Raw genomic sequence first — 19,898 nt, 5'->3', positions numbered from 1 at the left:
AGGTTCAATGGACCTTCTTGCAGCAAGAACGTGCATACCTTGCCCATCTGTGACGATTTAGAGTAAAAAATCTTCAGCAGTAGAAGCTTTGTGGTCTAGTTCGATCGCACTTCGACTCGTTCATGCTAGGCTTTATACACTTGTTCTATAAAAACAATCAAAGGTGAGAGGGCTCAACATGTTTTCGTTGTCTTGCAAAGTAAAAATACCTTTACCCCAAATTGTATAAAAAGCACATATGCTCATATACATACACGCATAATCATTCTATAAACACACGTTTGTATGTGCACCTTGTAATTACGAACACATTCAAAAGATGATCGGTAGATTTCAAGATTGATAAAATTATCGAGAGACATATAAAATATCCTGCAACGCAATTAATCTAAAATGCAACCATGCCCGCACATGTTTTGATTCAATAAAAAACTTCTCAATTGAAAATCATGTTCCTTCCATTATTCTTGTAAGATGCAGTTGGACCCTATGCAACCTCTAAATTACCTGCAATAATATTATAATATTCTTGGTCAATGATTATGAACTGTATGTCATATGCTTTTATTTAAAAATAAATCTTACATAGTATAATCTAAAATTTCACTGAGATACTCGAGACGACCAACTTTTTTCCATCCTTATGGATGGCGCTTAATCGCTTGTTATTGATCAACGCCCCAACTGAATCACTGTCACTTGCAGAGCATTCGCTGCCGTTCCCTCATAGTAGAAAGTTAATTATACGTAATTATCCTGATGAGTATCTGTATACTACTTCCTATGCCTAAAAAAATAAAACTCTTTCTTACTTTCCAGTAAGTCAAACATTTTCAAGTTTGACCAAATTTATACACCATCCCAGATCCCTAAATTTATCACGTAGTTTCATCTAGTCTCCAAGCTCTCAAATCGTCCATTTAACTTACTAAACTATATTAAAATAATCCATCCGATATCCTAAACACGCCATGCAAGATTCCAAACATGCCAAGTAGTGTCACGCCGGTAAATATTTAAAAAATCATCCCACGTAATCTTATCTTTATCCATTTCCTCCTCTCTCTCTCTCTCTCTCCCTCTCACTCTCCAATCTCTCTCCCACTCTCTCTCACTCTCCCTCACCGACCTCTCTCTCTCCTGCGCCCTCGCCACCGGTGGCTGGGCCGGCCGATCCACTCCTCTCCCTCATCCCCTCCCTTCCTCCTCTCCCAGCAGTAAGGCAAGAAGGCCGCAGCCTGCGTTTGACCCGGACCGAGCCTTCCTCGGCGTGGGGTGAGCTCCGCTCCGCGAGCTCCACCTCGCGGCCGCGATGCCCTTCTTCTCCGGCGGCGGCGGGGCCCGCTCCGGCGCGCTCCTCTCCCGAGCTCCGCCGCGTCCGCCCGGGCGAGGGCCGCGAACTGCCTCCCGCTCCGCCCCTACCACCTCCTCCTCCCAAAGGACACCGCCTACTCTGCCGCGCCAGCAACCGGCGACCCGCACGGCTGCCTCGCCTGGCTGGACGCCCACCCAGCTCGCTCCGTGGCGTACGTGAGCTTGGGCACGGTGGCGTCCCCGTGCCCAGACAAGCTCCGGGAGCTGGCGACAGGACTGGCGTCCTCCGGCCCGCCGTTCCTGTGGTCCCTGCGGGAGGGCTCGTGGCCGCTCCTGCCCGCGGGGTTCCTGGCCCGCGCTGCGGCCGCCGTCGGCAGGTCTGGGCTCGTGGTCCCCTGGGCGCCGCAGGTGGCCGTGCTGCGCCACGCGAGCTCCGGCGTGTGCGGGACTGCCGAGCTCCCCCGCGGCCGCGTGGGTGAGGGCCGCGAGCTCCGGCGCGTGTTGGGCCGCTGAGCTCCCCCGCGGCCGTGCGGGCGAGGGCCGCGACCTCCGCCACCGCGAGGGCGCGGGGGAGAGAGAGAGATTGGTGAGAGAGAGAGAGATTGGAGAGGGAGGGAGGGAGGGAGAGAGAGGAGCGAATGTGCGCAGATAAGAGGAATTTTTTAAATATTTACCAGTGTGGTATCATGGTAAAAAATTTGCCATTTCACCATTTTTAAAATTAGGCTTCGTCGGAAGGTCACCTCGTAAATAGATTTTCTAGAATATCATTATGAAACGGTATCGATCTGCTGGAATGTCTTTTTAAATTTTACCAGTTCATTTTTCATTTTCTTTATGATTTAGCCACATGGACCGCAGATTTATCCTTTCATGGTCTGACCTCTTCTTTCTCGCGTGCATATTTCTTCCTCGTGGTCGTCTTCTTTCTCGGTCTCACTCCTTCTCTTCCCTGGACGCCGCCACCGATTCCCATGCCATAGCGCCGGCGCACGCTCCGCCCTCCTGTCCGCTCGGCCTGCGCCCGTGATGACCGCCGTCGCTTGCCCCCGCACCGCGCTGCCCCACCTGCTCCGTACCGGCTACCGTCGTCTGCCCTCGAGCCGTGACGCCCAACCCGCCCGCGCCAACCGCCGCCGTTTGCCCCAGCCGCACCGCACAACCCGCCCGCGTCGGCTGCCGTCGTCTACCCCCGAGGACCGCGCTGCCCCACCTGCCCCACGCCGGCCGCCGTCAGCAGCCCCATGCCAGGCCACCCAACTCGCTCCGTGCCGGCCGTCGTCTCATGCTCACGCGCAGCGCCTCCATCCTCAATCGAAGTCGATCGGTGCCTTTTGCAGCGCCTTGAATTTGTTGCTGCCGCTGCAAAGTGGCTCAGCTTCCAATTTTGGACAGGATTAGGAGGGGCAGCATCCCCTTCAACCATGGTGGCAGGGCGGCGGTGGCGTGCAACTGAGGAGGGAGAATGAGAAACAAGAACGAGGAGAAGAAAGGACGAGCGTGAGGAGATGTCGACACGGGAAAGTATATGGCTGTGCAGTTCGAGGAGGGAGAATGAGAAAGAAGAACGGGAAGAAGAAAGGACGAGCGCGAGGAGATATCGACACGGAAAAGTATATAGCTGTGCAGTTCATGGGAAATTGATCTAGTCATGTGGCCAAATCATGAGGAAAATATCAAATAAATTGTAATAATTGAAAAGGCATTCGAGGATCAGCACCACTTCATAGTGGCATTCTGGCGAAACCTATTTGCGGGATGGCATTCCGGCAAAATCTAATTTTAAGAATCGCAAAATTGCAAATTTCTCCCACGTGGCATACCATGTCGATATCGAAAGGTTGCGTGGCGCGTTTAGGATCTTGGATGAACCACTTAACAGGGTTGAGGGATCCAAATGCACGATTTGAGATTTTAGAGACCTAGCTGAAACTGCGTAATAAGTTTGGGGATCCGAGGTGCAATTTACTCGTATTTATACTATTTTTATTAGATTAATCATGTAATATATTTTTATACTAAATCTATTTGAAGATATAAATATTAATAATTTTTTGGGTTAAATTTGAAAGTGTCCGACGCATCGGGAAGCGAGGGTTGTAACTATTTTACGATGGAGGGAGCGTACGTTTCACGAAACAAACAAAGCCGCGGGTGGCCTCAGCAAAAACCATCGCCGTTGCTACCTCTCACCTCACCGGCCACCACATCGCGAGTCGTACCCACTCTGTTCCCCGCCTTCCGTTCCCCCGTCGGATCGCTCCCGTCCCCGCTCCCGTCGCCCGGCGATGGCGTCCGGGAACAGCGGCAAGCAGAGGAGCGAGGAGGAGTGGCGCGCCATCCTCTCCCCCGAGCAGTTCCGCATCCTCCGCCTCAAGGGCACCGAGTCAGTACCCTTCCCCCACCCCGTCTCCTCTCCTTCCATCCACGTTCCTCCGTCCTCCCCACTATTTTTTCCCCATCGTCTAGTTACCACCACGGGCCATGCGCACCCGTGAATCCGTGATGCTCCACGGCTCGTTTGGTGGCTGTCATGTCGTGAATTGGTCTGTGCCTGGGCGTGCTGCATATCTTTTCCCCATTTTCTCGGGCCTATGGATGAATTGGTTGCTCGTGCGATTCATCGTAGCTCCGATTTCTGGTACCAGTAGGCGTCTACTCGGGTAGCCATGGCCGCCGATTCGATGAGATTGCTGAGTTTTGAGCCACCGACTGAAGGATTGTAGCTCCTCGTTGTAGCTCTTGGATTTTCATCTTGACTTCCAAGTTGGCGTTTTGTTTCTGCAAGAAGACGTCTGGAAGTTGACTTACGATATAAAAGGGATCTAGAGCTAGAAAAAGGAAAAGCCGAAGCCAACTTGTTTATCCAACTGCAAGCTTGCCACTTGATGTGTGTCGTGAAAGTTTGGCTCACCATGGTTTCTCATTTCTTACCACGTGCCTTCCTGTGCATAGTTGACTTGTGTGGTTTAGTGAAATACAATCAATTTTGTTCTGTCCAAATAAAAACATAGAAACAGTAACATGCTGCCAATAAATTTGCGCATAGTTTTTTCCCCTCAAGATAAAGGCACATCTCACGAGTGTGTGGATCTGCACGTGGCTTATAGAGCTCAGAGGAAACAGGGGGTGCACTGGCATCTAAGAAAGGGTATAGACAACTCTTTGTCTTTTTTCTCTTGGGGATGGGTGAAATAACTCTTGCCACTCTCTTAACATAGGAATTCGAGCAACCGTAGTGGTCAAACTAATATAGGTATGATTCGGAAAGAGTGTATAAGATTTCTGTTGCCAAAATATCTTTGCTGGAAGTAAAATTCTGCTCATTGGCTCTACAAGCTTATAACAGGTTTAAGAATCTCTCTTGCAGCCATCAGGTTCAAGTTATTCTTATTATGCAATTAGAATTGATATAATGATATATATAGTATACAAGTAACTCGAAAGTTATCCTGCATGTCAAAAGAAAGGATAGAAAATCTAACTCATCCTACACCTACAAATTAAATAGGATCTACCAGTAGTACTATAAATCATCTAAACTTGAAACTGGAAAGCTAGTGCATATATACTTATCTAAAGAAGAAAAGTGTATTTAATTCTACCATTGCTTTTAGTTATGGCGCTAGAGTTTAGGTCTCATGCTTGTAAATTAGTTGAATCTAAAATGTGAGAGCTAGTCTTCAGTAGTCCATGATCACGCCAAGCATGTGACTATCCTAACTAAGATGGCTGCCTTTCATGGAACTTAGTTACATAGGAAGTCAGAAGTTCATACTGTCTTCAGCATTCCTGCTTAGCAGTGTTGGATTACAGTCAGCTATATTTTGCAGATGATTGTGCTAGTCAGACACAAATTGAAAATGGTGGGTAGTATCATTTTAATTTTGATCATACATTAGCACTTTAAACAGTCAAGATTAAATTTGCATTAATTTCAAATGCGTATGCCTATTTTTTCCCCTCAAACACACAGGAGAGCTGCGTATCATTACATTTAAGAAGAAAATGCTTATGCCTATTTCAGTAGTTTACTAGTGCAAATCAGTACCCTAGTAATTGACTTGTTGATTTAGTTTTCAATGCTTTATCAATCTCTTCTGAATATGTTCAGTCATGGCTTCTCAAATAACAAGAAGTTAGGCATGGTGGATCTAGGATTAGTGCAAATGGGGTGCTAGGGCCCTTGTAACTAGACTAATTTACACTTTGGATGCATGTACTAACTTACTTCAAGATTAAATAACTAACTATGCATGGATTTTCTTGGGCTGAGGGGGTGACAAACAGGACATTATTATTCTGAACCAAGACAAACAGAAAAACTGCATTGATGCAAAAATGAGCCCAGCATAACAAACATCTGTTCCAGCATATTTTCTGTTGTCTTGGTTCAGAAGAATAATGCCCTTTTTGTCAGTTGATGTGTAAATGGTTTTCTGAAAGTGATCCCAGCATAATAAATAATAAAGCACCTGTCCTCAAGCTAAGCTCACATTCATGCTCAGGTTACCCGGCACAGGAGAGTACAACAAATTTAAAGCTGACGGGGTTTATAACTGCGCTGGCTGCGGAACCCCCCTGTACAAGTCGGACACCAAATTCGACTCAGGCTGCGGCTGGCCAGCGTTCTTTGAGGGGCTTCCAGGAGCCATAAACCGAACAGTATGTCTCTACCTCCATCCGCTGACGGTCTCACATGCACCCTTTTCATTTTGATTGATATATATATACTGATCACTTCCATTTCATTGTTTTAGCCGGATCCTGATGGTCGGAGGGTAGAGATCACGTGCGCAGCGTGCGGCGGGCATCTGGGCCATGTGTTCAAGGGGGAAGGCTTCAAGACACCCACGGACGAGCGCCACTGCGTGAACAGTGTCTCGATCAAGTTCACCCCTGCCTCCTAAATCATCATCTTCTCTAGATTAAAACTCGCATGTCTGGAACTGGAAGCACTACAAAACGATGAATAAGATCTGTATCCAGCATATATTTGTGTGCGTGTCACCTGTTACTTTGGCTGTGAGCTGAATCTGCTGTCATAGTAAGTTATTACTGCAAGTGATCTGCCATCTACATCAACTGCTCTAATATTTTGCCGTGTAAAATCTCATCGATCACACGCTTTATCGAATCATCTCCCAGACCCAAAGTGCTGCGTCAGTCGGATAGGTGTGATGCTTACTCGGCTGATGAGCCCTGCTCTGAACAAGTCTGACGGATCATTGTCCTTCTGAACTGCTCCCCTATGGCTCCCTCTGAATGACCAACCGCGACGACCATGCTGAAGTAGCATCGTGTGGTGGTGGAGCTCAGTCCCGGTCATGTCGCGCCTCCGTCGCCGTGGCTTCGCCGCCGGCTGCGTCGTGGCCTTTGCTTGCGCCGCAAACCCTCGGCGGTTGTACTCGCCCACGGTTTGCAGTGGAAGTGATGGGGCGAGTTTTGGTTCACATGATGCTTTCAGAACCGTTTGCTTCTTCCATTTTTGCAAGCGCTCACAAACAGGTCCTTGTTAAGCCGCCAAATTATTGTTATTACTATTACTATTTATATTTAATTTCATGGTCCTTGTGGTGATTGTCAGTTCCTGTCGCTACGTGTTCTGCCGGTGAGATGCCTTTGTGAACACTGGCCTCTGTTCCCGGTCGTATTCAGCGAAGGATTGGATAAGTTGCGTTGGATACGAACCAAAAAGGGACGGGAATCTATGTTGCCCATGCCACCAGCACTTGCCATGGACGGAGAAAAGAAACTCGCCTGGTCACCCAATCGCCCACATTATATATCCCATCACTTCAGACGATGCACCCATCTCGACGCAGAGCACACCACGTCCCAGTTCCCACCACCTAAGCCTAAGCTTCGATGGAGCCGCCGCCGCCGCCAGGGGCGTCCTCCCTCGCCGCCGTGCTTGCCACCGCGCTCCTCCTCGTCACCGTGCTCCGCCGCCGGCGCAGCGCCGCCACCCGCAAGTACAACCTCCCGCCAGGCCCTCGGCCGTGGCCGGTGATCGGCAACCTCCATCTGATCGGCTCGCTCCCGCACCGCTCCCTCCACGAGCTCTCCGCGCGGCACGGCCCGCTCATGTCCCTCCGCTTCGGCTCCGTCCCCGTCGTCGTCGCCTCTTCCGTGGACGCGGCCAGGTTCGTCCTCAAGACCCACGACGCCGCGTTCATCGACCGCCCCAGGATGGCGTCGGGGAGGTACACTGCCTACGACTTCTCCGACGTCGTCTGGTCGCCCTACGGCGCGTACTGGCGCCAGGCGCGCAAGCTGTGGCAGACCAAGCTCCTCAGCGCCAGGCAGCTCCGGTCGCAGGAGCACGTCCGTGTCGAGGAGCTGCGCGCCCTGCTGCGCAGCCTGTCGTCGCCGTCGTTCGCGGGGCGCGCGGTGGCGCTCAAGGAGCACCTGCTCATGCTGAGCCTCAACGTGATCTCGCGCATGGCGCTGGGCAGGAAGTACGTCGGGGACGGGGAGGACGCCGCCGGCTCGCCGGTCTCGCCGGGCGAGTTCAGGTGGATGGTCGACGAGCTGTTCGTTCTCAACGGCGTGCTCAGCGTCGGGGACTTCATCCCGTGGCTCAGCTGGCTGGACCCGCAGGGGTACGTCGGGAGGATGAAGAGGCTCGGCAAGATGTTCGACCGGTTCCTGGAGCACGTGCTGGACGAGCACAACGAGCGAAGGCGGCGAGTGGGGGACGGGTTCGTCGCCACGGACATGGTGGACCTGCTGCTGGAGCTCGCTGACGACCCCGGCCTCGAGGTCCCGATCGAGCGGGATGGCGTCAAGGGATTCACCCTGGTAAGACTAGATTACACTTAACAAGATGTTACAGTGGCACTAACCAACTAGATCTGTCAACCAGATACACAATTTAGAAACGTTTTTTTCGTTGTCTAGGTATGCGAGGACTGCTGTGTCCAGTGAAACCAAATAAAAATCATATGGGCAGTTGGGCACAGACAAATGCGTCACTGTAGCCGTTGTCCCTACGCATTCATTAATTTTATTTTCCTGCTGTTCTCCTGGCCGTGCTCTGACACGGGTGATAATGGACACGCTGCAGGACCTCATCGCCGGCGGCACGGACACCTCGGCAGTGGCCGTCGAGTGGGCGATGTCGGAGCTCCTGAGGAACCCCGACGTCCTGGCCAAGGCCACCGGCGAGCTGGACAGCGTCGTCGGCCACGACCGCCTCGTCACGGAGCAGGACATCCCGAAGCTCCCCTACCTGGAGGCCATCGTGAAGGAGACCTTCCGCCTGCACCCGATCTCACCCCTGCTGGCGCCGCGCCTGTCCCGCGAGGACGCGTCCACGGGCAGCTACGACGTCCCGGCGGGCACGCTCGTGTTCGTCAACGCCTGGGCCATCGGCCGCGACCCCGCCGTGTGGGGGCGCACGGCGGAGGAGTTCCGGCCGGAGCGGTTCGTCGGGAGCGGCGTGGACGTGAAGGGGCAGGACCTAGAGCTGCTGCCGTTCGGATCCGGCCGCCGGATGTGCCCGGGCTACGCCCTCGGGCTCAAGATGGTGCAGGTGACTCTAGCGAACCTGCTGCACGCCTTCGCGTGCAGGCTCCCCGATGGCGTGGCGGCGGAGGAGCTGAGCATGGAGGAGAAATTCGGGCTGTCGATGCCGCGAAAGGTTCCTCTCGAGGTCGTCGCTGAACCCAAGCTCCCGGCACACCTCTACGCTATTGGGCCGTGATGCATGATGGAAAACTGCCAAGTCTGTCTGCTTGCTGACTCCACCTGCGTGGCTGCGTGTATACAATATGCGTGATTTGAATGTGCTTGTGGCCGCAATAAAAGAGGATTATGTTTCTTATTCCGTGTATGTTGTTTTCTTTGTGTTTGTCCTTGATTGTGTGTGTAGGTTTGCTTTTAAATAAGTTTTCTTTGTTACTTATGATGTAAATTAATGTTATAATGTTTTTCATCCCACCATATGAATATTAAGTATTTTTCCATAATTTTTGCAAGTATTTATATGCCCTAAAAATTCAAATAAATTTCAAAAATAGCCTATTTTTTGTGAATTAATCTTAAAGATTTAAACGCTATATATGTGTTTTTTATGCAAAATGTGTTCATCTCCATATGCCACTATAAAAAGTTTCATGAATTTTTAAGGTGATTTGATAGTTGTTTTAGTCAAGAATAGTCAAGAAAAAAAGATAGGGAAGAGGCCACAGGTTACTGTTCCGTGAGTTAAATGATGGAATAGGCAGAAGTGTAAAAGGGAATGAATGTCCAACCCTGTGTTAAATAGGAAAGTTGAAAATTTTTATTATCAAATAAGGAAATCTTAACTTTATCAGTATCAACAACAAAATTGGTCAGTACATAGAGTTCTGCAGGGGATGCCAATCTGTCCTTTAGAAGGAATTTCGGTGCATCTAAGATAGAGGAGTGGGAAGGCTTGAGTTCCATGCTAACACAAGGAGAAGATATTGCAAGATGGTGTCTGGAAAAAAACTGGAAAGTTCACAACGGCATCGCTATATAGGGAGCTCATGTTTCCTGGCTTTACCAATAAATGGATGATAGATATCTGGAAAACAAAACTGCCGCTAAAAATCAGATTATTTCTGAGGCTAGTGTGTAACGATAAACTTCAGTCTGCTGTATAGCTGGAGAAGAGAAACTAGCCTGGTAATATAGAGTGCAAAAGCTGCGGACAAGCTGAGATGACTGACCACATCATTTTTGACTGCGCTCTCTTGCAAGATATGTTTGGTGTGTTTGTAGAATGTAGAGATTGGCGGCGCTGGCGCCGGCCGCCTGTGAGTGTGTCAGACTTCCTGGAAAACATTTTAGATGGTTTAGAGAGGGAGCGGTAGTTTTTTCCATCTTTTTTCTGGTTGCAGGGACTCAACTTCAGTCCCTGTCGTATCGAATGTTTAGTTACCAAAAATATTAAATATAGACTACTTATGAAGAGTAATTTGAAAGGTGAATCTAAATTAAGCATAATTAGTTCATGATTGGATAATATGGTGCTACAGTAAATATGTGCTAATGATGGATTAATTAAGTTTAATAGATTCATCTCGCGAATTAGCCTCCATCTATATACTCCATCTGTATAATTAGTTTTATAATTATTTTATATTTAGCCCTTCATTCGAAGATTCGGTGCGACGAGAACTAAAGAAATCTTTAGTCCCTGAAACTAAATATACGTAGGCAACTGGAGTACTATTCGCTAATCTCCTCTCAGGATTGACACTATCTTTGCATTGTCGCACGAATCGCAGCCACACATGTTACATGTATTTGGTAGAATAAAAGGCCAAAATGCATCGCGGAGTCGCATGCAACCTCCGATCCACGGTCCACACACCGCCGAGCTCAGTAGCGAGGGATGTACAAGGATTGACAGCGACACCAATGGCCGTAATCAAGCCATCACGGCCGGACACATGCAGATCCACATATATACCAGCACCGATCTGATTGTGCAATGCCACCTCCAATCCGTCGAACACCTATCACACACTCAATTTGGAGGGTGCACGTCGGTGTCCTGCATTCCCGCCCGATGGAGCTACCACCACCGTCGCCGACCTTCCTCGCCGCCGCGCTCGCCGCCGCCCTCTTCCTCGTGGCCGTCCTCCGCGGGCGCCCCGCGCGCAAGTATGACCTCCCGCCGGGCCCCCGGCCGTGGCCCGTGATCGGCAACCTGGACCTGATCGGCCCGCTCCCGCACCACTCCGCCCGCGACCTCTCCGCGCGGCACGGCCCGCTCGTGTCGCTCCGGCTCGGCTCCTTCCACGCCGTCGTCGCCTCGTCGCCCGATATGGCCAGGTTCTTCCTCAGGACCCGCGACCTGGCGTTCGTCGACCGCCCCCGGACGGCGGCCGGCAGGTACACCACCTACAACTGCTCCGGCCTCTTCTACTCGCCCTACGGCGCGTACTGGCGCCAGGGGCGGAAGCTCTGGCAGGCCGAGCTCTTCAACGCGAGGCGGCTCGCGTCGCTCGAGCACGTCCGCGGAGAGGAGGTGCGCTCCATGCTCAGCGACCTGCGCGCCGCCGCGGCGGTGGTGGCGCTCAGGGAGCACCTGTTCATGGTGAACCTCAACGTGATCTCGCGGATGGTGCTGGGCAGGAAGTACATCGTCGATGGGGCTGGCTCGCCGTTCACGCCGGAGGAGTTCAGGTGGCTGATCGACGAGCACTTCTTTCTCAACGGCGTGCTCAACATCGGGGACGTGATACCGTGGCTCAGCTGCCTGGACCCGCAGGGGTACGTCAAGAGGATGAAGAGGTCGGCCAAGATGTTCGATCGGTTCCTGGAGCACGTGCTGGACGAGCACAACGAGCGGCGGCGGCGAGAGGGCGAGGAGTTCGTTGCCAGGGACATGGTGGACGTGCTGCTCGAGCTCGCCGACGACCCCAACCTCGAGGTCCCCATCCACCGGGATGGTGTCAAGGGGTTCATTCTAGTAAGTGTAGTCTTTTCACTCCATGTGTTAATTGTGTTGCTGATCAATGGTCATTGTACACTTAACTAGTCTTAGCTGGTTACTGTAATTGCCAATGGCGTACGTGCTCACGCACGCAGGACCTCATCGGCGGCGGCACGGATACCTCGGCGGTGACCGTCGAGTGGGCCATGTCGGAGCTCCTGCGGAACCCCGAGGTCCTTGCCAAGGCCACCGAAGAGCTGGACCGTGTCATCGGCCGCGACCGCCTCGTGGCGGAGGAAGACATCCCGAACCTCCCCTACATGGAGGCCGTCGTGAAGGAGACCATGCGCCTGCACCCTGTCGCGCCGCTCCTGACGCCGCGGCTGTGTCGGGAGGACGTGTCCGTGGGCGGCTATGACGTCCCGGCAGGCACGCGCGTCCTCATCAACATCTGGGCCATCGGCCGCGACCCGGCGGTGTGGGAGGCTCCCATGGCGTTCCGGCCGGAGCGGTTCGTCGGGAGCGGCGTGGACGTGAAGGGGCAGGACCTGGAGCTGCTGCCGTTCGGGTCCGGCCGCCGGATGTGCCCTGGCATCGGCCTCGGGCTCAAGATGGTGCATATGATCCTGGCCAACCTGCTGCACGCCTTCGCGTGGAGGCTCCCCGACGGTGTGGCGGCGGAGGACCTGAGCATGGAGGAGACGTTCGGGCTGACCGTGCCCCGCAGAGTCCCGCTCGAGGCTGTCGCCGAGCCGAAGCTCCCAGCTCACCTCTATGCTTTGTCCTGAGGCGTGCAAATTTGACCTCCAGATGCGTATACGACATGCATTGCACGTGCTTGTGCCGACAATAAGACTTCACGAGGGAACCTCTATACTCTATTTCACTCAGTAACTTAAATTTATGCATCCTATATGTTATTAAGCCAAGTTATCGATAAAATAAAGAAAGATTGGACTCGTACCACTAAAAGAACTAATCTTTAGCTATTTAGCATCAAAAGATCACAACATTATAGATATGTAGCATTTTGTTCCCTTCAGTCGGTGGCAATCTCAGTTTTCCTTCCTTTCTTTTGCCGATTAGCAATTCGCCAGCTTCTAACTTCATCCTCCGGCCAAAACTACTTAAGTGCATGTACGCTCGTTGAACCCGTAACTCACGACGACTTGCTCGCCACAGCCCGCACCGCGGTGCTCGAGTCCTCGGACAGGCTGACTGGCGATGCCGTGGAGAAGAACAGGTTGGAGTGCGTGCCTGCGGAGATAATGGAGGGAATAAGGCGGCCGCCGGGGACGCCAACGCTGCTGGCCGTTCTTGCCTTTTCTCGCCCTTACCCTTCTTGACGTTGCTACTGAAGCAGTGGGAGGGGAAGCAGCACATCGCTTAGAGTAAAAGGAGGCAGTGGGGCTCACCTCTCTCCATCGCCTCCACAGATATCAAAATGGAGACGGAAACGAGCAATACAAACTAATAAAATCAAAACCGATCAAAGGGAATAAACTTTTGAGACACAAAACATTCTCGGTTGACGGCTTGACGGTGCAGCGACTAAAAAACCGAGATTGTGCCGGCCGCCTGCTTCTTTCGCGCGGATGAGTTCCGTTGCATGAGTAGGGGGCTGAAGGCGTCGGGCTACTAGGCCAACGAGCGCATCTGCACCTGAGTAATTTTAGCCGGAGGGCAAAACTGGAAGCTGGCAAATTGCTAATCGGCAAAAGAAAGAAAAACAAACATGCTATGCTACAGATCTAAAGATCTAAAGAGAAATCTTTTGATGGTAAATAGCTACAGATTAGTTCTTTTAATGGTACGGATCTAATTTTTCCATAAAATAAAATCCTTGATCAATGGTGTTTGAACTTCGAGAGATCGGAGATGTCCGGAATTGAGAAATCCGCATATCCATACCACAATGTAAGGTGTACGTTCTTATTTATAGTATGATCCTATATATCACCTATGCATTTGAATGGAATGAAATTATTGGCGAGGTCGGAGCTTCCACCCCAAGGACCCCCTCGCCTCCTTGGGCAGGACATAATATTAAGGGTTGCGGCTCCGGGGACCTTATTTGGTTAGGGCCGTTGAACCTCAGATTTATCGGGGCTTGGCTGATTGTTGGATCCACCGAGAGCAGAGATGAGGCTGCTGATGGAGGCGGAAGGCCCGTGGGCCTCCTTAAATGCTTCATCTATATGATATGCCATCGGCCAGCCTACCAAATCTAAGTTTATGCTGAGAGTCGCAGACTGCACACCTCACCTCTCCTATGCTCACTGTCAGATGGGGCGTCACCTCATAGTGGCATTAGCCACCGCCCATCATTCACCTGACATCTCTCTCTCTCTCTCCATATTTTCACAAGAGGGGTGAGGAGCATCATACCACCCCGCTTCCTAGACCACACAGCTAGAGATACCCTTAATTCTAGTTTTAGAAGCGGCCGAGCGTATTATTTTGCCATGTTGAATTAGACGTTGATGGCTCTATTGTTTTCATTTCTAGTGTTTAAATTGTTTCTTTCAGCTCAATTATATATAATTTGCTTAATAATAAGTCTCAGCTTGCATCAATAATTTAGGGTAGAGAAATTTGAGTTGAAAAGTGAACCCACACACAATCAAGGACAAAACACAAAGAACGTAAACACCACCTTTATTTCGATCACAAGCACATGAATGTCGTTTAAGCAGAGTCGCAGATGGAGGCAGCAAGACAGACTTGCCAGTTTTCCACCATGCATCACAGCCCAATAGTGTAGAGGTGCGCCGGGAGCCTGGGCTCAGCGACGGCCTCGAGAGGGACCTTGCGCGGAACGGCCAGCCCGAATTTCTCCTCCATGCTCAGCTCCTCCGCCGCCACGCCATCGGGGAGCCTCCACGCGAAGGCGTGCAGCAGGTTCGCCAGGGTCACCTGCACCATCTTGAGCCCGAGGGTGTATCCCGGGCACATCCGGCGGCCGGACCCGAACGGCAGCAGCTCCAGGTCCTGCCCCTTCACGTCCACGCCGCTCCCGACGAACCGCTCCGGCCGGAACTCCGCCGCCGTGCGCCCCCACACGGCGGGGTCGCGGCCGATGGCCCAGGCGTTGACGAACACGAGCGTGCCCGCCGGGACGTCGTAGCTGCCAGTGGACGCGTCCTCGCGGGCCAGCCGCGGCGCCAGCAGGGGCGAGACCGGGTGCAGGCGGAAGGTCTCCTTCACGACGGCCTCCAGGTAGGGGAGCTTCGGGATGTCCTGCTCCGTGACGAGGCGGTCGTGGCCGACGACACTGTCCAGCTCGCCGGTGGCCTTGGCCAGGACGCCGGGGTTCCTCAGGAGCTCCGACATCGCCCACTCGATGGCCACCGCCGAGGTGTCCGTGCCGCCGGCGATGAGGTCCTGGATGCCAAGAGCACCAGGAGAACAGCAAGAAGCAAAATTTAGTTGTTATTTGCCATCTGCTAAACTGATTACTGCTCCGTACCAATCAACCAATGTATGTACAACTCCTCCGGATGATCTTATCTACAAAAGCTTCTTCGTACTAACTAATAAAATAAAACGACATGCAATTCCTCTGAGACTCTGAGTCCGAAATGTCGCAATCGCACTCCACGACCACGATACACCACAGCAATGGAGCCATCCCTGTAAATTGTAATATTCTCACTCCACGACCGAGATAAATGTAGCAGTGTTTAGAACAACCAGCACCTTCAGTTTCTCACCATTTTAGCTTCTTGGTCCAAAAAAAACGACTCTGTAATATTCTAACTTAACCGACACATTCTACCTTTATCTCGGCATTTATGTTTTTTATTTTACTGAACAGAAAAAAAACGTCTCTAAATTGTGTATCGGAGACTGCCTTGTTTTGCCCAAAACCACAACTATGTCTGGATGACTGGATTAACAGATTTGATTGATTAGGATCACTGTAGCATGCATCTTGTTAGGTGTACTCTCTTGCGGGTAAATCGTAAAAATGACTGATAGATGGAGTGAATTAGTAGCCCTCTTGTCTTACCAGAACGAATCCCTTGACGCCATCCCGCTCGATTGGGACCTCGAGGGTGGGGTCGTCAGCGAGCTCCAGAAGCAAGTCCACCATGTCCGTGGCGACGAACGCCTCGCCCTCCCGCCGCCGCCGCTCGCTGTGCTCGTCCACCACGTGCTCCAGGAACCTGTCGAACATCTTGCCGAGCCTCTTCATCCTCCCGATGTACCCCTGCGGGTCCAGCCAGCTGAGCCACGGGATGAAGTCCCCGACGCTGAGCACGCCGTTGAGGACGAACAGCTCGTCGACCATCCACCTGAACTCGCCCGGCGAGACCGGCGAGCCGGCGTCCTCCTCCCCGTCCCCGACGTACTTCCTGCCCAGCGCCATGCGCGAGATCACGTTGAGGCTCAGCATGAGCAGGTGCTCCTTGAGCACGACGGCACCGCGCCCCGACGACGTCAGCCCGCGGTGCAGGTGGAGCAGCATGCCGCGCAGCTCCTCGACGCGGACGTGCTCCTGCGACCGGAGCTGCCTGGCGCTGAAGAGCTTGGTCTGCCACAGCTTGCGCGCCTGGCGCCAGTACGCGCCGTAGGGCGACCAGACGATGTCGGAGAAATCGTAGGCGGTGTACCTCCCCGACGCCATCTTGGGGCGGTCGATGAACGCGGTGTCGTGGGTCCGGAGGACGAACCGGGCCGCGTCCACGGACGAGGCGACCACGACGGGGACGGAGCCGAAGCGCAGCGACATGAGCGGGCCGTGCCGCGCGGAGAGCGCGTGGAGGCAGCGGTGCGGGAGCGAGCCGATTAGATGGAGGTTGCCGATCACCGGCCACGGCCGAGGGCCTGGCGGGAGGTTGTACTTGCGGGTGGCGGCGCTGCGCCGGCGGCGGAGCACGGTGACGAGGAGGAGCGCGGTGGCCAGCACGGCGCCGAGGGAAGAGGCCCATGGCGGTAGTAGCTCCATCTGAGTTCGGGACAATGCGGTGCCAGTGCCAAAGGGTGCCATGCTACGATGGTTATTGATTTTGGACTACGCGAAATGGGGCCTTGTTTAGATTCCCTCCAAATTCCAACTTTTTACACTCTCTCTCCATCACGTTAATTTTGGGATACATGCATGGAGCAGTAAATGTATGTAAAAAAATAACTAATTGCACAGTTTAATTGTACATCACGAGACGAATCTTTTTAGCCTAGTTAGTCCATAATTAGATAAAATTTGTCAAATACAAACGAAAGCGCTACAGTATCTCCGGTTGCAAAAATTTGCAATCTAAACGGGCCCTTGGGAACGGAGGCCGATGTTGCACAAGGGCATCTCACCGGAAGTACACGTAGCGAAACTGACGCACGAGTACGACTAAGATGATGTTGATATTACTAGTGCAGATAATAATTCTTTTCTTTTCTTTTTGACGCAAGTGGAGATAATAAATTGGCACAAATGTTTAGTATCATAGTATGGTTTCGTAAGATCAGAAACTAAGCCGTTTAAGAAGAACCAGTTTATCTCCTGGAGTACTTGGGATAACTAATAAAATTCTATGCTCCTGATGATTTGCAGAAAAGAAAGAAGCAAACAGAAAAAAGGGCACGCAAGAAAGAGCATCTTCCAATGAACTCCCATAAAAAACCACATATATGTATGGCTCTCAAGGTTTGCATCACCTGAGCGAAAAAAAAAATCGTCCTATCACTTCCACTGCAACCATAGGCAGGTACAACCACCGAGGGTTTGCGGCTCGTAGGCCACGACGGAGCCGGCGGCGAAGCCTCGGCGACGGAGGCACGACATGAGTTTGATCAAAACGATCAGAAGACCCGATTACACTAGAGAAAATAAGACCTAAATGATTGCTGATTAGTCTAAACGAATAGTGCTTATTAAGTATCTAAGTTTGGTTATCTAGATCATTAAGGCTCCTGAGGAATCCTGATGTCACCAAGGCCAGGACTGCGACATCGGCCGCGAACGCCTTGTCCCGGAGGTGGACATCCCGTACCTCCCCTACATGGAGGCCGCGCCGTCATGGAGGCGGCAATGCGCCTGCACCCTGTCGCCCCGCTCCTGACGCCGCGCCTGTTTCGGCAGGACGTGTCCGTGGACGGCTACGACATCATGGCAGGCACCGCGTCCTCATCACCATCTGGACTCGATTGCAACCAGTGGCGGACCGTGATCCAAAAGCAAGGAGCGGCCAATTGCCAATAGCTATTTACTGGAATCTATCAATCAGCTAGATTATTCATAGTACTTCTTTATTGATGGACAATCAGAACTTCAGAATTTTTCATCAGGTAAGGGGGCCGGAACCCAATTCCGTCTCCATTGGATTCCGCCCTCTGACCACGACCCGGCGGTGTGGAGGCTCCCATGGAGTTCCGCCGGAGCGGTTCATCGGCGTCGCCGTGGAAGTAAAAGGGCAGGACTTCGAGCAGCTGCCGTTCAGGTCCAGCCGCTGGACGATGTGCCCTGGCATCAGTCTCGAGCTCAAGATGGTGCATATGATCTTGGCCTACCTGCATGCTGCACGCCTTGGCGTGGAGGCTCCCCGCCAGTGTGGCGGCGGCGGAGTAGCTGAGCATGGAGGAAACATTTGGGCTGACCATGCCCCGTATGGTCCCACTCGAGGCCGTCGCCGTCCCAGGTCACCTCTACTGAACTGTGTCCTGAGGCATGCAAATTTGCCTCTACCTGCGTACTACATGTATGCATGATGCATGTGCTTGTGCCGACAATAGGGAAGAGAGAATTTGTCAAGACATCCACACTCCGTCTCTATTACTGTATTTGTGTTTTGTCATCAATTGTGTGTAGTTTCACTCTGTAAATTAATTTTATGTATGCTATATTATTAAATTAATAAAATAAAATCATTGGTCATTAATGTTAGAACGTCGAGAGTTAGATACAATTGGAATCGAGAGATTTATATATACCCATACCATGATGTAAGGTGTACTTCTTATTTAGGAAAAAAACACATTTTACCCTTTACCTATTTACTTTGTCCATCTACCCCTCCCCAAAATATTAGTTTGATTTACTCCCTTCTCCTATTGAAACCAGATTAATTTAGCCCTTAAATGCGATTTCCACCAGATTTGCATGTGTGGCATGATTTGACCAGTCTAATCTTCTTTGTAAGGCATGTCATCCCATGTGACGTGTAAATCGCTTGCTATCGCATACATGCCTAAGTTGATACGCTGTCTATTCATCACGCGGGCGGATGCGACACGCGTTGTCGCTACAGGCCAAGCAGCGGCACCGCCGGAACTTCGCCGCCGCAGCCAATAATCAAGCCGCCGGGTTAGCATATGGGGGTTGCCGAGGTTGAGGTTTAGGATCGCCGGGTTCCGAGAAGCGGGGTCGGGGGGCGGGGGGCCGGGGGGGGGGTGGGTAGGGGGTTGCTGGCTCGGCAGTGCGGCCAGTCGAGACGGCAGCGGGGGACGGTGATGGGGAGGTGGAAGCGTAAGAATTAGCAACGGTTGCGGCGGAGGTCCAGGAGCCAGGGAGGTTGAGGAGGGCAAGGAAGACTTTCTGCGAGCTCGCATCTCGCAGTCGTATACGCTAGGAACTATGCCCCATGAGGGCTATGGAGTGAAATTTAAAGGTCTCTTCAAAATAGGATATAGGTAGAAATTCTATTGGAGTTTGTTTTTCATCCCAATCTTTAAATTTACGGTATGGACCAGATTCTACTAAAGGTACTCTTAAGATAGTCTGTATTACTAATAGAGTGGCAAGTTTTCACATGTAACCTTCATATTGAGTTCGGTGCGCTTTCTCGCTTTTCTCTTTCATAAATCATGTACGAAATCGACTTGCATCCCATATAGAGTAAAGTTCAGGCGGGCAAGTTACGTGCCATGATTGCTTCTGAAATAATAAGAAAAAAAAGAGTCTGGTTGCAACTTTCGTGAAGTAATACATATACTTCGCAACCAGACACATATACGCTACAGTCCTTGCAATGATGGTTGTTATGACGCATTGTGGCGATTTATTCCTGTGTTGAACGTCACACATAATTAGTGCAAATCTGAAATAAAAGCAGTCGCGAAGGAAGAAAATTGGATGGAGACGGCCTCAAATTGCATCCTGTGAGGATCCGACTATAGTTGGCCAGAAGGCGGGCCAGGCCATAGTCCGAAATTTTGGCCCGGTTCAAGAACGGCA

At 51.7% G+C, this 19,898-nt stretch overlaps 5 protein-coding genes across 7 annotated transcripts; 4 read left to right on the top strand and 1 right to left on the bottom strand.

Moving 5' to 3' along the window:
- The first annotated feature begins 1,312 nt into the window (after positions 1-1,312).
- On the top strand, positions 1,313-1,827 carry LOC112873295 (anthocyanidin 3-O-glucosyltransferase-like). Its single transcript, XM_025936287.1, has 2 exons — positions 1,313-1,376; positions 1,466-1,827. Exons 1-2 carry the CDS (start codon positions 1,313-1,315, stop codon positions 1,825-1,827), a joined length of 426 nt encoding a protein of 141 aa, XP_025792072.1.
- A 1,625-nt stretch (positions 1,828-3,452) lies between these two features.
- Positions 3,453-6,399, top strand: LOC112876667 (peptide methionine sulfoxide reductase B5). Its single transcript, XM_025940824.1, has 3 exons — positions 3,453-3,700; positions 5,823-5,979; positions 6,075-6,399. The coding sequence occupies exons 1-3, from the start codon at positions 3,603-3,605 to the stop codon at positions 6,222-6,224; spliced, it is 405 nt and encodes a 134-aa protein (XP_025796609.1). The 5' UTR covers positions 3,453-3,602; the 3' UTR covers positions 6,225-6,399.
- A 623-nt stretch (positions 6,400-7,022) lies between these two features.
- On the top strand, positions 7,023-9,223 carry LOC112876661 (cytochrome P450 71A1-like). The gene is made up of 2 exons (XM_025940818.1): positions 7,023-8,118; positions 8,384-9,223. The coding sequence occupies exons 1-2, from the start codon at positions 7,183-7,185 to the stop codon at positions 9,020-9,022; spliced, it is 1,575 nt and encodes a 524-aa protein (XP_025796603.1). The 5' UTR covers positions 7,023-7,182; the 3' UTR covers positions 9,023-9,223.
- A 1,550-nt stretch (positions 9,224-10,773) lies between these two features.
- Positions 10,774-12,703, top strand: LOC112876659 (flavonoid 3'-monooxygenase-like). 3 transcript variants are annotated; one of them, XM_025940815.1, is made up of 3 exons: positions 10,774-11,320; positions 11,428-11,764; positions 11,840-12,703. In XM_025940815.1, exons 1-3 carry the CDS (start codon positions 10,781-10,783, stop codon positions 12,514-12,516), a joined length of 1,554 nt encoding a protein of 517 aa, XP_025796600.1. In that variant the 5' UTR covers positions 10,774-10,780; the 3' UTR covers positions 12,517-12,703. The 3 variants fall into 3 exon arrangements, with proteins under 3 accessions (XP_025796600.1, XP_025796598.1, XP_025796601.1); XM_025940816.1 differs by having other exon boundaries at positions 10,775-11,184; positions 11,884-12,703; XM_025940813.1 differs by having other exon boundaries at positions 10,774-11,764; positions 11,884-12,703.
- Positions 12,704-14,356: 1,653 nt separating this feature from the next.
- Positions 14,357-16,682, bottom strand: LOC112876660 (cytochrome P450 71A1-like). Its single transcript, XM_025940817.1, has 2 exons — positions 15,741-16,682; positions 14,357-15,112 (listed from the first exon to the last, which is right to left on the bottom strand). The coding sequence occupies exons 1-2, from the start codon at positions 16,677-16,679 to the stop codon at positions 14,474-14,476; spliced, it is 1,578 nt and encodes a 525-aa protein (XP_025796602.1). The 5' UTR covers positions 16,680-16,682; the 3' UTR covers positions 14,357-14,473.
- Between the last annotated feature and the right edge of the window lie 3,216 nt (positions 16,683-19,898).

The sequence above is a fragment of the Panicum hallii genome, chromosome 9, assembly GCF_002211085.1.
Source record: "Panicum hallii strain FIL2 chromosome 9, PHallii_v3.1, whole genome shotgun sequence".
In the NCBI taxonomy this organism is placed as follows: domain Eukaryota; kingdom Viridiplantae; phylum Streptophyta; class Magnoliopsida; order Poales; family Poaceae; genus Panicum; species Panicum hallii.
This window is presented reverse-complemented; position numbering and strand designations above follow the sequence as displayed.

Coding starts and splice junctions, on each gene's coding strand:
- LOC112873295 (XM_025936287.1), top strand. CDS start 1,313: ATGCCCTTCTTCTCCGGCGGCGGCGGGGCCCGCTCCGGCGCGCTCCTC. Junction 1,377..1,465: donor CCTCTCCCGAGCTCCGCCGC/GTCCGCCCGGGC, acceptor CTGCCGCGCCAG/CAACCGGCGACCCGCACGGC.
- LOC112876667 (XM_025940824.1), top strand. CDS start 3,603: ATGGCGTCCGGGAACAGCGGCAAGCAGAGGAGCGAGGAGGAGTGGCGC. Junction 3,701..5,822: donor CTCCGCCTCAAGGGCACCGA/GTCAGTACCCTT, acceptor ATTCATGCTCAG/GTTACCCGGCACAGGAGAGT. Junction 5,980..6,074: donor CAGGAGCCATAAACCGAACA/GTATGTCTCTAC, acceptor TCATTGTTTTAG/CCGGATCCTGATGGTCGGAG.
- LOC112876661 (XM_025940818.1), top strand. CDS start 7,183: ATGGAGCCGCCGCCGCCGCCAGGGGCGTCCTCCCTCGCCGCCGTGCTT. Junction 8,119..8,383: donor GCGTCAAGGGATTCACCCTG/GTAAGACTAGAT, acceptor GACACGCTGCAG/GACCTCATCGCCGGCGGCAC.
- LOC112876659 (XM_025940813.1), top strand. CDS start 10,781: ATGCCACCTCCAATCCGTCGAACACCTATCACACACTCAATTTGGAGG. Junction 11,765..11,883: donor GTGTCAAGGGGTTCATTCTA/GTAAGTGTAGTC, acceptor TCACGCACGCAG/GACCTCATCGGCGGCGGCAC.
- LOC112876660 (XM_025940817.1), bottom strand. CDS start 16,679: ATGGAGCTACTACCGCCATGGGCCTCTTCCCTCGGCGCCGTGCTGGCC. Junction 15,113..15,740: donor GCGTCAAGGGATTCGTTCTG/GTAAGACAAGAG, acceptor CTTGGCATCCAG/GACCTCATCGCCGGCGGCAC.